General features: G+C 43.1%; 1 protein-coding gene across 2 annotated transcripts in view; it reads left to right on the plus strand.

Moving 5' to 3' along the window:
- The window catches only part of LOC143133928 (prostaglandin D2 receptor 2), a 5,767-nt gene extending 2,042 nt beyond the window's left edge, over nucleotides 1–3,725 (plus strand). For both annotated transcript variants that reach the window (XM_076293905.1, XM_076293906.1), the window contains one exon: nucleotides 917–3,725. In XM_076293905.1, coding sequence (XP_076150020.1) covers nucleotides 917–2,276 — 1,360 coding nt within the window. In that variant the 3' untranslated portion in view covers nucleotides 2,277–3,725. The remainder of the gene's footprint in view (nucleotides 1–916) is intronic.
- The last annotated feature ends 11,624 nt before the right edge of the window (nucleotides 3,726–15,349 follow it).

Genomic DNA, 15,349 nt, shown 5'->3' on the forward strand with positions numbered 1-15,349 from the left:
CACACATACATGTGAGTTAGACCTACACACAAACCTAACAGCATCGTGCCCATGTCCATCATGTCTGTTCTCATTCTCTTTTTCTATTTCCCACGTGAATCTATGGGATTTCTCTCTATTGACCGTGGAGTTTAACCATGAAGCACTTGAATTGTTATCAACAAGTGTCATTCATGTCTCATGATCACAGCACAGACAAAAGGCATATGTGGACATACCGTCAGAAATGCCTCCATCAGCATTAAGAGAGGCATTGTTTAGATATTTGTTTTTCTTTTTAGATAAGAAGACCATTTATTTCCTGCTCCTCCACAACACCACCACTATTCACACACATCACATTATCACAAACTGACCCCACCTTTCCTTGAGTCATCACTTCTCGTCAGTGGAAGTCAGTAGATAATGTCAGCCAGTGATATACGATCCTGGATGTTTTGCCAATATCAATACACATCACTGGCACTATCATGCTCATATCCTGGCTATCTTCCTGGTACATATTAACACACACACATACACACACTTATCTTGCATCATATGGTTACAACATACCTTGCTGTTGAAGAGAAAGATACAGCAGCTGCAGTGTCTGAGGAGAAATGGTGCAGCACATGTGTGTGTGTGAGAGAGAGAGTGCCATTAGAGTTAGACAGCGTGCAGACAGAGCATCCTCACCCCAAATATCACTCCAAATGTAATAAGGCTCAACCCAATGCTGTTGCATGGGAAGAACTTGGACTCACAGTGAGTTAACTTGATTAGCTTTAACTTTGTAGTCTGGTTTCCTGTTTTCCTGTGTATTAACATGTCTGGTAAAGGCTTATGATGTGAAAGTAACTCTCTCTCTCTCTCTCTCTCTTTCTCTCTCTCTCTCTTTCACACACACATGCATTGTCTCTCTCTTTCCCCCCAGTGCCATGGATCCCTCTTTCTCCATCTCCAACTCCTCGTTCCCTTCGCTCTCGTCCACTGAGCTCTACTGCCCGCTGCTGCAGAAAATGCGTTTGCACTCGGTCAACAGCACGGGGGACACGACGGCGGTGGTGTGCATCCACGGCCTGGTCTCCTGCCTGGGCATCATAGAGAATGCCCTGGTGCTGTGGGTGCTGGGCGTCCGGCTGCGGCGCAAGACGGTGGCGGCTGTCTGGATGCTGAACCTGGCGCTGTCCGACTTCCTGGCCACGCTCACGCTGCCACTCTTCACGCACTACCTGCACGCCGGCCACAGCTGGGAGCTAGGCGCGCCGCTCTGCTCGGCCCAGGCGTCCGTCTTCTTCCTCAACATGTACGTCTCGGCCTACCTGCTGGCGGCCATCTCACTGGACCGCTGCCTACTGGTGACCCGTCCCGTGTGGAGCCAGAACCACCGCTCGGTGGCGGCCGCCTGGAAGGTGTGCGCCGTGGGCTGGCTGTGGGCGGCCGTCAACGCCTTCCCCTACTTCATGTTCCGCTCTGTCACGCCCCATGTGGACGGCCGGCGGCTGTGCTACCACAACTTTGCGCTGTACTCCTCGAAGGCGGCGCTGAAGCAGGACTGCCGGGTGCGGCAGGCGGCCACGGCCGTCTCCAAGACGCTGCTGGCCTTCGTGGTACCGCTCGTGGTCATCGCCAGCAGCTACATGTACTTCGGCCTCAGCCTGCAGGCGCGCAACCGCCGGCGGCTGCGGGAGAACAGCTGCATGGGGCTGGCGGACAGCGGCGGCTCCGCCGCCCTCGTCGCGCTCAAGCTGGGCTCTGGCGTGGCGGCCACCTCCGGGCGGCTCTCACGCGGTTTCACCAAGATGGTGGCGTCGGTCATCGCTGCCTTCATCCTGTGCTGGGCGCCCTACCACGCCTTCTGCCTGCTGGAGGTGGCAGCGCAGTACGAGCCGGATCGCTTCGCGCGGCTGGTGGAGCGGGCTCTGCCCCTGGCCACCACCTGCGCCTTCCTCAACCCGGTGCTCAACCCCATACTGTACGCCTTCAGCTGCCCGCACTTCTGCACGCGCATCCGCCAGAGCCTGTCGGCGCTGCTGGAGGGCCTGGTGGAGGAGGGGGGGGGCGTGTCCATGGCGGGGGGTCTGGTCAGGAGGAGGACAACCAAGGCAGGAGAGAGCAGCTCCGGCTCGCCCAATTCACCCACCTCACCCAACACCCCCGGCCTGTCCAGGCACACCCTCTCCCCTCAGAACTCAGTCAATGGGTGCATCTTCAAAAAGTGCCCTACAGAAGACACCTGCACAGACAGCCTTCGAAAGGTCCCTTTTCAGGAGACAGCGGACATTATAATGTAGATCAAAAAAGAAAAGAGATAAGGTCTTAAAGACTTTTGTCAACTGTACAGTTAAATAGTATGGGAATTGTAAGTATTAATGTGTCAGGACTGACATAGCCTACTTTGTTGGCTCTATTTGACCATTTCATGTTTTTAGAGTTTTTGGAACAGAAACATATTTGCAATTTCATCTTGTCCCTTTGTCCCTCCATCCCAATATTTTCTATGTAATTACCTCTATTTCTCTCACACCCTCTCTCTCACATTCTCTCTCTCTCTCTCAGATTGCAAGACAGTGGACATGTTTCCATTTATCATTTCATTTCATTTGCTTTCTCTTCACAGACTCACATTCTGTCACAATTCCACTCATAGTCCCGGGATTACCACTGAGGTTGTAATTTTCCAGTGTAAAGATCCAGGGTCAAAACCCCTAATCCCTTGCAGACCCACATGGGCCCATATTTTTTTTCTCTGATGTTGTCTAGATTATCCACCCTGTCCCTCCTGCCCAAGTCCACACCCCCAACACACTCTCTCTCACACACACACACACACACACACACACACATAACTTTGTGCTGTACTCCTCGAAGGCGGCGCTGCAGCGTGACTGCCGGGTGCACACACACGAGCACACACACACGCAAACACACACACACATACGCACACACGCACACACACACACACACACACACACACACACACACACACACACACACACACACACACATATATCGCCTACAAGCACAACCACACCCGCACACACAAGCACAAACACAAAGACACATGTGGTATTTCATATGGTCTTCAAGGAAACACTCTTTGTTAAATTCCTGCAAGTCAAATGACACTTTCTTCTGAACATCGTAAAGTGTGTTGTAAAGATTTGTGAAATAATATAACAAGTGGCAAGCATAGAGGTGAGAAGTGAGAGTTGAGGTGAACATTTTGGGGGAAGCATAGTGCTTTGGTGTACTGCATGTAGCTATCATTTTATATATTTGAGAATATGTCAAAATAGATAACAGAGTCATGGAGTGACTGTCCATGAGAGTGAGACATTGATGGCATTGATGGAGAGACCAGTAAATGGACTCATCTGACTATGAGCACATAGACGGGTTAATGCAGGGCTTTACTTGTGGAGCAGATGTTTGAGCAAGGCATTAGAGAGAGATTGTGCATCATACTACTGCTGGCTAACACACACTCCCTCCAAGACTGTGTGTGTGTGTGTGTGTGTGTGTGTGTGTGTGTGTGTGTGTGTGTGTGTGTGTGTGGTATGTGGTATGGTTCACATCAAGATCGAACAGGAATTAACTCAACTGAATCACCAAAGTTGCAAAATGCTCAGATATTTTTTTATCTCAGGTATTTGACATGAAAAATTTAATTGAACTGTCATACAAAAAAATCTTACTATCCATGTTAAATAAACTTGACCTTTTCACCTTTGAAAAACAAATTTTTCTCTGTATGTGTCTTTCCTTACTGCATCAATGAAGAAGACAAACAGAGGAAAACTCTTCTAATTTGAAATGTCACTATGGAAGCTAATGTGATATAATTTAGGTTTGATAAAAATGAAATCATTTTTTTATACAACTTCTCTCTAACCAAACACGCGTGTGCGTGCATGCGTGTGTGTGTGTGCATGTGTGCGTATTAGTGTGCATGTGGAATTACATAACTTTTTATGCAGAAGGTCATATGTATCCATAAACTCCATCTCATGAGAACATACTGTCTGCCCTCTGCTCTTAAGGACTCAGAACATACTATCTGCGTCACCATCATTAAGCTTTGCTTTAGAAAGGCTGATAATCACCAGTGAAGAGCCTAGTTTCAGTAAGGCATCCACAAGCATCCGTGTAACTAGGGAAATAATTGTAAAACAGTGACATATACAGACAGGTCTCCAGTGAAACATATATGGGAAACTTTGGAAAATTATTTATTTCATTACATCATTTGCAATCATTCAAATACAAGGTTCACAATCCAGTAAATGTCTCTATAAAAAAAATCACCTGGCATGCACATAGAAAAAAAATCCATGGTCATCGATCGTTTCCCATCATATTGCCAAAATGCTAAACCTGTAGAGAATATAACTCCCTCTTTCAGCTTCAAAAGATAAAAAAGGCTTTCAATCTCCTTCCCTTGCACTAACCTTCATTCTGAAATCAAAGCCTTGTACTCTTGTCTAAATCAACATCAGCGATGTTTCATCACTCTGCATGTTGAGCACAGTCAGCTGTGGCTTTAAGCCCCCTGGGCTCTGCGTCCTTGAAATCTGACCTGGTACCACAATGTTACCTTGTCATGTAATTCATTACTAAAGGAAGTTCCTGTAAAAGGGAGAGTCTAAACCAGCTACGTTGGTGTGTGCCCTGGTGAAAGTGTCCTCACGCCTTATGGTGGTGCACATGGAGAATGATTGGGCAGAAAAAACCTGGAAGATTTTTGAAAACGCTGACCCTGTTCTGTTCATGTGGACATGAGGTACAGGTTTGGATGGGTGTGCGAGGGTCAGTGAGCAGCACACATATTGCGCAGGCTAGCCAAACAACTGTTTGAAATTTGAAAGTCTAAGAGGATTGTGAATCAGTAGAGAATGAGTGAGTGGGAAAGAGATGAATGAGAGGGGGAGAGAATGAGGGATTAAGGGGAAATACACTGTGTGAGCCGGGAGACAGAAACTGTTGTTGTCTGAGTACAAACACATCTTTTCATAGGTCTGACAGAATCACGCCAATGTCAGATTAGGGGGGAAATGGTTTTGTACCCCTCCTTAAATCCACTGGACCTCAAAAGTGCATAGAAAAATGAATAGAGATAGACAGAGGGGATGGAGGGGATGCTATCTATTAGAGTCTATGCTGACAACCCTGACAGGTTACATCTAATAACAATATAAAAACAAAATCCCATATTGGAAAAAAAATTTGTATTAGTGAATGAATGTGGGGTCATGAATGGAAAGAGCTGGGGATGGAGAGAGAGAGAGAGAGAGAGAGAGAGAGAGAGAGAGAGAGAGAGAAGGGGGAGTGGCTTCATGGGAAGCTGGAGATGCTAAGGCTTAGCGGTGCATCTGCCAGGGCTAGATAGAGTACAGCTGACACAGACAGAGAGGAAGGAACACTGACCTGTGGATGATCAATGCAGACGGGATCGCCATGGAGGCCACCAGCATGACCACGATGGAGGTGCCAGAGACGGGGCTCACCAAAAAGGTAGACGATCAGCTACACATGTGTGCGCTTCTGCTTTGGTAGGAGGTTGGATTGTTTAACAAGTCTATTTCCATCCATTAGATCTCATGTATTATTGATCTATTTGTGATGCCATTCAGCACAATACAGAATGCAAAGAGAACTATTGTATGTGTAACGGGTTGCACGGCAACAGTCCATATGGGTTGATGCGACTCAGAACCCAAACTTTTAGGTAGCGTATAGAGCGCCCTGCACACTCTATGTGTGCAGTACAGTATTGTTAGCTTTGCCTCTCACTAATAGCAAAAACACATATAAATGATGAGGAAGGCTGAAGGCCAGAGTGCAGTATTGCAGTGCAGTGCAGTATTAACAGCTATTGTTTCAGAAGGTCCACTGGTTGTGCAAAATCCTAACAGCATCACGGTTGTGTATATACATCATATAGGCAAACTGATGTATAAGGTATTTAAGTCATCAACCTTATGTTGTGTATATTATGCATTATAAGGACTTTTTAAAGTTGTATTTGACATTTAAAATTTTGACATGGCGAATCCTCATCACTCTCTGCAGTGTTTTAAACTTTTACTCTTTCCTGTCATCCTCTCGACTCTTTCTCTCTCTATCTCCCTCTGTCCTCTATCTCCTCCTGTTTTAGGGCTCAATCAAGAAGAAGATTGAGAAGTTCAGGAGATGGAGCACCTCCTCTGGTGGCAGCTTCAAGCGGCCCTCGAAACCCCCGAAGACCCTGAGCCTGTCGTCCCCTGCTGAGGAAGAGGAGCCCCAGCATCGGGAGAGGGAGAGGGAGCGTCGCCGACTCCGGCCCATCGTGGCCTCAGTATTTGGGCAGGTAAGTGCCTCCTGGTCAGGGTCTGGTTACAAGGACTGGTTGAGAGCCAGTCCAGTGAATGGAGTCTGCTAGTGCTGCTCCCCCATACAGTGCAAACAGGTGAAATGGATATGGGTATAAAGGACCACATAGAACAAAGGTTCCAGAGAGTGTAGAACTTTTCTGGACCTAAGCAAGTGCCTCCAGGATTCCACTGAATCAGCAGTCGGCTGAATGCAGCTGCTGTGGAAGATTGGAAAAACTAGGATATTCAGTTGTGAGCTTTAATCCTTGTTAACAAAACTTACATCTTTGAAGCCTTGCACGTGCCTTGGTCACTGTGAATATTTGTATAACTCATATTGCACCAATATCATTTAATCTAAGGGGGAATTGTGTAGCTGATCTCTTACTCTGCCTTTCATTGTGTGATTGTTTAGTTAGCAAATGCTAGCACTGCATTCATTTCTGTACTTGACTGGTTTGTCGCTTGCTTATCAGCTATAGCTATAACTGTGTTGTGCAGAAGGAATGGTAGTACAGAGTCGGAGAAATATTCACAGCCTTCTGCCAGCACCTTATTTGGTCAGCCTTGGTGAAACGTGTTCTTGTGAAGAGAGGAAGTCCCAGACTTATCAAAGAGCATGAGGCTGCCGAGATGTCAGTCATAGACGATAGTTTCTAACCTCTGGATAACGCGTATTACATAATATGCATAAACATCTGAGAGGATGCTTAATTGCTTAGGGAAATATGAGCAGAGTAGGCAGATGTGTAGAATCTGTCTCTCTGTGTATGGGATAACCAAAGTGACTACTAAAGTGTTTTAGAGGGTATCAAACAAATCCCACAAATTGTGCTATGATTTAGCAGAATTCTATTTTTAGAAGAAAAAAACGTCCAACTCTCTGAATTGCTTTGCTTCCAGTTGTTTTGGCAGTTTTAATTTGCTTTGATATTTGTATGTTAAGCCATGAGGCTATAAGGGGGGAGTGGATAAGGGTTCATTGAGATACACAAAAAGTGAGGTATGTGTGAAACAGACACCTGGGTCTGGGTGTTGGCTAACGTACATCATTTACATCATGTACCAACATACAGTATGTATATTTGAAGGCAATAGTGATCACATTTGTAGGTGCCAGTGTTAGAGAGTCAAACCCTCTAACATCCAACAGCTGATTCATGATTGTTCTAGAGACTGTAATTAAAGGCTTACTCCTCCAATATTATGTAATTGCTTTCATCATCATGATTACCCAGTGTAATGTCTGGTTGTTCTAAGGGTAGACAACATCCTCCTCCTTCAAAATTGTCTGTCTGTCTGTAGTAACAGTGCCCACACCCAAGCCACAATCATACTCACCAGCACCATCAACCTGCCACAGCCAGACCACCCAACCCACACACACACACACACACACACACACACACACACACACACACACTGACACATACAAACACACTTACAGGCATAATTATCAGATTAAGCTTTTGGGGAATGCGTTTAGAATATAATGTAGGGAATCATTTTTCTCATGATTTTCCATATCATTATCCTCCTGTTGAAATAATTGTTGTTCAAGTATGACATAGCCTACCACCATGTACAAAGCACACTGATGATTTTGCACATTCCAAAAATACTTTGATCTTTGACATGGATAAGTCTTTTGTAGCCAGCTGAGTAATTACTGTTTTTTAAAAGGCACCAGGATCAGGATATGAATGAATGAGTGAGAGAGAGAGAGAGAGAGAGAGAGAGAGAGAGAGAGAGAGAGAGAGAGAGAGAGAGAGAGAGAGAGAGAGAGAGAGAGAGAGAGAGAGAGAGAAGGGAGATGCAGCAGATGGCTGAGTGTTCATGATTTGATCTTCCTCTTTATGCATCTGGTTTCTGGCAGAATTGCATAGATTTGTTTCTATTCCACTGAAACAAAGGATTTGACACCTTTACATGCTGGTCTGTGTATTTTATCTCAATCAAACATAATGTTAGTATCAATATTTCACAACAAAATATGTTTCATTGTCATTGCTATAGTAGAGACCTTCATATTTGAGATCTATTTTTTGTGTTTTCTAATATGTACTTTCCATATTTTAATTGTCTCATCCATAACGCCAACACAATGCCATTGTATGGACGTGACAGTTTTGCATGCTTTTTGTTTATTGCCCTAAACAAAAAGCAAAATTGTAAACAAAAAAGCTCTCTACACAAAGACAGAAGAGCTGTCTAAATGTAAAGATTCAGATTTCACACTTTGTATCTTTGAATTCAGTCATTGGACGAGAGGCCATTACAACTCAGATGTTGTCAACCAATCACAATGCACCACATCTTTTGGGCAGCAGATGGAGTTGAAAAAAAAACAAGGGAGCCAGGAGGAGAGAAGTGCAGAGATAATGGAGCAAGTGAAGGATGAGAAAAGAAAGTTTGATTGGAAAGTGGAGGAGGATAATCTGGGCCAGATTAACAACCCACAGGATAAGATGATCCCGTTAGAAACTGATTCACCCAGAGAAAGCACATGACATGACTGTGAAACGACCACCGCAGGCATGTGCAGCTCTGTTTTCACGTAGAAACATTTCTACGTGCAGTAAATGCACTTTTTGTATAACACATACTCTCTCTGGATTGACCTCCAGCATACTGGATTAGCATTTCCAATACCACTTATTCAAAAGTGTCTGAAAACTCTGCTTCAGTGAAAGTTTCAAAAGTCACGAAGGTCTGTGAATCAATAATGCACAGCTGGTAGTCCCCTGTAGACAACATAGGTCAGATAAAACCACAGTCTAAACCACAGTTTCCACATCAGCCTTACTTTGAATTTAAGTAAACAGGCATATATGCTTCCTGTAACAGCACAAAGGGAGCTGTTGTGGCTGGGCAAAGGACCGTGCATAACCATGCGCCCTCTGCCTCGCTCTGAGACAAATGAGTGAGATGAGTGTAGGACAAGTCTTTTTTTCACTTCATCAATGCACTCTTCCCATTCTCTGTGTCTCTCCGTTAGCTCTAATCCAGCCATGGACAAATCTCTCATGTGATCCAAAGTCCTGTTCATGCAGGCGCACAAAGGCACAAATAGCATTAGTGGGAGGTAAATGGGGAAAACGAAAGAAACAAATGTAAAATGAAATGGTATAAAGCCATGCTCTACATTTTGTCCCTTTCTCTGAGTACCATTATCCCCTTGCAAACAACTGCCAGGACAAGCGTTTATTTTTGTGGGCTATTTTTGACAGACTTCCTCCATTTTGTGACACACGCACGCTGTACACGTGTGGAGAAATAGATCACTTTCTCAGACATGCACGTTCGCACATACACACCAATTGTAGCCTCTTGATAATTTTTTTCACTTTCAAACTCTTGGACAGTATCATATATCAAATAGTGATTTCACCCCCCCCCCCCAAACACACACACACACGGGTAATGAGCCTACTTAAATGTCTTAAATACATTTTGGAAAAGCCTTTGTTTGTAATGACAGCTTCAAAACATTTCCTGTTTAAAGAAACTAATGAGTCGCAGTATTCAGGTGTAATTTTGGTCCATTCTTCTGAACAGATAGTCTTAAAATCTTGAAGATTTCAGGGGGCCCGCTTGTGAATCTTGTGAATCTCACTTGTGAATCTTGATATTTTTTGTGGGCAGCCGTGGCCTACTGGTTAGCGCTTCGGACTTGGAACCGGAGGGTTGCTGGTTCGAACCCTGACCAGTGGGAAGTGGCTGAAGTGCCCTTGAGCAAGGCACCTAACCCCTCATTGCTCCCCGAGCGCCGCTGTTGCAGGCAGCTCACTGCGCCGGGATTAGTGTGTGCTGAGTGTGTCTCACTAATTCACAGATTGGGATAAATGGCTCTGGCCTACTCTTCTGACTATCTTTCTGACTCCCTGGTCAGAAATCTTGCGAGGAGCTCCTGTGCATGGCCGGTTATGATGATGGAGTGATATTCCTTCCACTTGCAGATAATGGCCCACATTGCTGCTTACTGTTAGATTCTGAAATTTTGAAATATCTGTAACCAGTTCCATTGATATGTTTTGCAACAATAAGGTATTGGGAGAGATAAACCAACATGACTTGTGATTGAGGCTAGTTCAGAGAAATTAATTAATTAATTGTGACACACAAGTTACGTGCCAATTTAGTTGGGATCAGTGAAGATGAGCCAAGTTGGATGTTAATCTGTTGGGAACTTGAGGAATAGCTGTATTAGGTGAAAACACAAAAAAGTTCAGTTTTGGAGAGATACAGGTAAGGTGGAAGGTGACGATCTTTCATCCAGACTGCAAGTCATGCAAATATCCACTGAGAAACAGCAGTCATCAGGTGGGAAAGACAGGTCAATTTGAGTATCATCTGCATGGCAGTCATAAGCAAACATGTGGGAGCGAATGATCTCAACCAAAGAAGTGATGTTAATAGAGAAAAGAACAAGCCTTACTGATCCCTGAGGCACACCTGTGGTGAGGTCATGAGACTTTGATACCTGTCATTGCCAAGACTCGCTGAATGAATGTCTTTTAAGGTACATGTTGTGTACACATAATAAAAAAAAAAAAACTTATTAACACACTGTTAGAAATAGAAGTAAGGTAACTACTATTATGAAGTTTGAGCCTAGCAGTGTTGGTTGTTATGGAAACAGTGGCGTGATTTTAGGTGTGTGCGCATACGTCGTAGTGTGAGTGAACAGTTGAGTGAAAGTGTAATGTATTCTGTGTGTCTCTGATCCTTTCCAAGCATAATAGTAGGATGCAAATCCTTTAAGTCCCAGCTCAGATGATGTAGAGAGGAGAATGTCATGGTTCACCGTCTCAAGATGAGTCAAGCAGATAAGTCAAGAAAAACTAAAACCTATGACTGAGCAGAGGCCAAATAATTTTGGCCTCAATGCTTCAGCCACAGATGAAAGAGCCGTTTCGGTAGAATGACAGCTGTTGAATCCAGACTGCTTGGGGTCTTGTGGGTTTGTTCTGAGGAAATCAGAAACTCGCCTGAACACCACTTTCTCAGGAAAAAAGTGTCTCCAGAACTGAGTGATGAATTAATAAATTATTCATGAAGCAGAATAGTATTTCACACACTGTGTTTCAAATATTGATTTCAACCTTTACTCATTTCCCCATTACTTCATGTCTATTCCTGCCAGAGATGATTCTGTATTCTTCCTAAATCATGGGATTTCACCACAAGGTCTAACAAAACACACCTTTCAGTATGTTTCAGTGCTTCTGTTCTAGATGGTCTTCAATTTATATTCTAAAAAGGCCAAAACTGTAGAGCATATTTTCTAAGTCTACGATTAACCTTGTTGGTAAGATCCTGAATGCCTTTAGTGTGATCATTCTCCGATTGTTTATACCGAGAATGGTCCCTGGGCTGTCTAAGTGTTAGATGTAAGCAAGCATATGCTCATAAAGGCTGCTTTATTGATTATGCTTTTTGTTGCGTTGATTCTTTGGTTAAAGACATGGCAGTGCATATTGTACTGTTGTGGATTCCGTATTTAACGTGCCATGTATTTGTGACTGCCACCAGACAATTATGCATTGCTTTTTTACAATTTTGCAATATACGCATTGTATCCCACTGAAGTCGATGTAATACAATCAAACATAGGTTATAAGATTCCAATAGGTACAATGTTACAAACGCCTTTTGGACATTATAGATTCTTTCACTGAACACTTGGTGCTTTCACTGTGATGCTTTGGCTGTGTCATTTGGATGACAAATCTTCATATTTGAATGAGGACCAAATACAGTTTGACCCCAGGGGCCTTGGGCAGCGATTAATTGACAACGTGGCATCTGGAGAGAGATTCCTGAGCCAGTGTTGAGAAAATTAAAAATCTGCTCACTCTGTGATGTTCCTGTATAACATGGCTGAAGGTTTGTGGAATGTTTATTGTTAAGAATTAGGGAGGACAGCAGTTGCTTTCTCTCTCACATCTTCAGAAATACCTTGAACTTGTCCCACTTATTCTGGAACATTTGGTCATGATCTAAATTCAAAACATGAAATGAAAAATTATTGACGTATAGAATTGTTTTGCACCACTTTGCTGCCACTCAGTGGTAGTCTGCATTTATTACAGCAGTAGAAGCACAGCGCTTTGCTCAGGAGAGGAGAATGGCTAGCAATCGAGCACCTCCTGCACTTCAGTGGTTGGAGATTAAGTGAAAGTGTAATTGGATTTGGAGTTGGATATATGCAAGTAAGAACATTTTATGTCCATGCTATATTATTGTGTCTAAGGATGTTTGCAATATTGCAACAGAATGTTTTGATGCATGAGAGCATCAGTGAATGAAGTCATTTGTGCCACTGGGGTCTCAGAAATGACCAAAAACAATTCCTCTGTGACCTCTTATCTTCCCAAATCTCTGCGCGTTTTCCCAGAACAACCAAACAGCATGGATTATACAAAGGTTTGAGAGTGGGCCAAATTCAGCTCCATGCTGTGGCTCACAATCCAAAACAGAAGAGATAAACAGTTTGGGGTGATAATGTGAAATGCCCCTGACCGGCACAGATGTGCAGACCAACCCAGCCTGTCGCTCTCTCTTGTGAGTCTTGTTGAGCCTTTTTCCAGATCCTGCTCAAGATAAATGATTTTCATAACATAACATTCTTTACCATTTTTGTAAATCCCACAATCCATGTTGTAATGCCATCAGATCACAAAAATAGCTCTCTAACTGTCCTGCACCGTTGCAGTTCTATACTCATCTTTGCATTCCTGCTCTAAGTCCCCTGAGTGTTTCAGAGATATCATAAAAGCTGATGCTGTATGGCTGGTGTATAGTGTGGCGTAGGGGTGGATTAGGGCAAATTTACAGTGGTGTTGGTGTTCTTAGTGAAGTAATGCCTTTATCTTGCAGAGGAGCTCATCTATGGCCTGCTTAGGAAAAGACTCTGGAGAGCCACTAGTGGGAAGGCATTACATCTGTAAGGGATAATTTAAGAGGGGATGCAAAGTGGGAAGTGCCTACATCAATTTCTGGGGCAGTACAGTGTTGGAGCTGTGATCACTTACAGAGTTCCTAACCATCAAGCATTGCAGGGGCGCAGGAGGCACGGGGGACGTGGGGGATATGTCCCACGCAGTGCTGAAGAGACGGCCGTCGTCCCCCTCACTTTTGATAAGGAAAAAAAGCCTTATATACGCTAAATAAATAATAACCTATAGGGTTTGCGCTAACTGTAAAACTCCCCATTAACAGCATCACATCACTAACCACAGCCATCTACAGTACTGTAAGACTGCACAATCTCATATTCACTCTGTTGGATATCTGAAGCCAGTTTGTCTACTAACAACCATCATTAGAGATGCTTTTCGTTTGGAGCGGCATACTGGTAGGCCATCAAAAGCATAACATTTTCGGTTTGGTTTGGGATCTAATTTTGGACTGTTTGATTATATTGCTAAATGTTGGGACTGATGGGCACTGAACTGATATTTGATGGTTCACTGTTATGTTTCATGCAGTTGAAAAAGTGTCGGGATTTCCACCGCTGTTTATTACGAGACAAGGCAGTCATTCATTGAATAGTGGTTGTGCTGTAATAGAAACCTTTTTGCGTAGCCAAGTATCCTAAATTGAGTTATTGTTTAATTATGCATGATTTAGTAGGCTACTTTTTATTAAATTCGTAGGCTGGAATGCCTTGAGTCACGCAACAATTGCGTTAAATGTAGTAGGCTTCAGCCTCTGGCAATAGCTCGAAAGGGGCGGCAAGACAATGAGCTTGAGAACGTGTGTTGGAGAGCCATGGTAGGAAAACGACTTTATTAATCCAACCAACAATATAATAAAATATTAAGAAGAGGTGTTATTTCATTGACTTAAATCGAAGCAATGTCTTCTAGTGCTGGTGGACTGATGGCAATTGTTGGTATGGTATAGGCAAATATGGGAACCTGCCTTTATTTGTCCGGCTATAAATAGAATCAATCCCGGGCATAATTTGAGGATTTATGGTAGCCTATCTCCTGCTCAACATGACATTAGCTGTTATGTTTATTGATAACAAACTCAACTAGCCTCAAACTCAACTAGCTTTCTGAGCAACCAAGATCTTATGTCGTTCAGATACCTGAGGGACAGGTGTACAGAAGGAACAGAAAGTTTCTTCTTTTTTTTTTTAGTTTTTTTTTTTTTTATTCACAATTTACACACACATCGATACACGACAACACACAAAACAGCAGGGACAACACATCTAGACACATCCACAGGACAGAAAACAGCAGGGACAACACATCTAGACACATCCACAGGACAGAAAAGAAAAAGAAAAGAAAAGAAAAAGAAAAGAAAAGAAAAGACAATAACAATCAGAACAATAACAATAATAATAATCCTATGTTATCACAGTCTGTGGGTTATCCATTATTCAATCTAAGTTAGTCATTTTATGGTATGTATATAATTCAATATTAAGGACCAAGTGGATAAGTAATCTTGCAGTCTTGAATGTCGTTTACTTGTGATTTCTTCGATGGGCAACAAGTCTATTATTTGTTCCAGCCATTGACCCAAGGTGGGTCCTGACTGGGAAATCCATGTGCTAAGTATACATTTTTTAGCAAAATAGGAAAGCATTATAAACACACATTTTCTTGTATAGGGAAACTTATTTTCCACATCGTAATTCCACAAATATAACATAGGGCACAGCTCAAAAGTACAGTTACAGATATCCTGAATTGCTTTATGAATCTTCTCCCAAAAGGAGTGAACGGCTTTACAATGCCAAAATAAATGCATAAATGTTCCAAATTCAGTTTCACATTTTCTACACATAGGAGAATTAGTGCCATCAAACTTATTAAGCTTTACTGGAGTTATATAGTATTTATACAGGAATTTATAATTAGTTTCTTTAACTTTCATGTTTGTAGTCAAAGGTGAGGTAAATTGAGTGCACAGAAGTAACCATTCTTTTTCACTGAAAGTCATTTTAAACTCTATTTCCCAGTTTGTTCTCAGGGACAAAAAAGAGTTCT

This window comes from Alosa pseudoharengus, unplaced genomic scaffold, assembly GCF_046254945.1.
Source record: "Alosa pseudoharengus isolate Yale_2024_CS ecotype anadromous, Long Island Sound unplaced genomic scaffold, YU_APseudo_1.1 YU_APseudo_1.1_scf_2, whole genome shotgun sequence".
Taxonomy (NCBI): Eukaryota; Metazoa; Chordata; class Actinopteri; order Clupeiformes; family Clupeidae; genus Alosa; species Alosa pseudoharengus.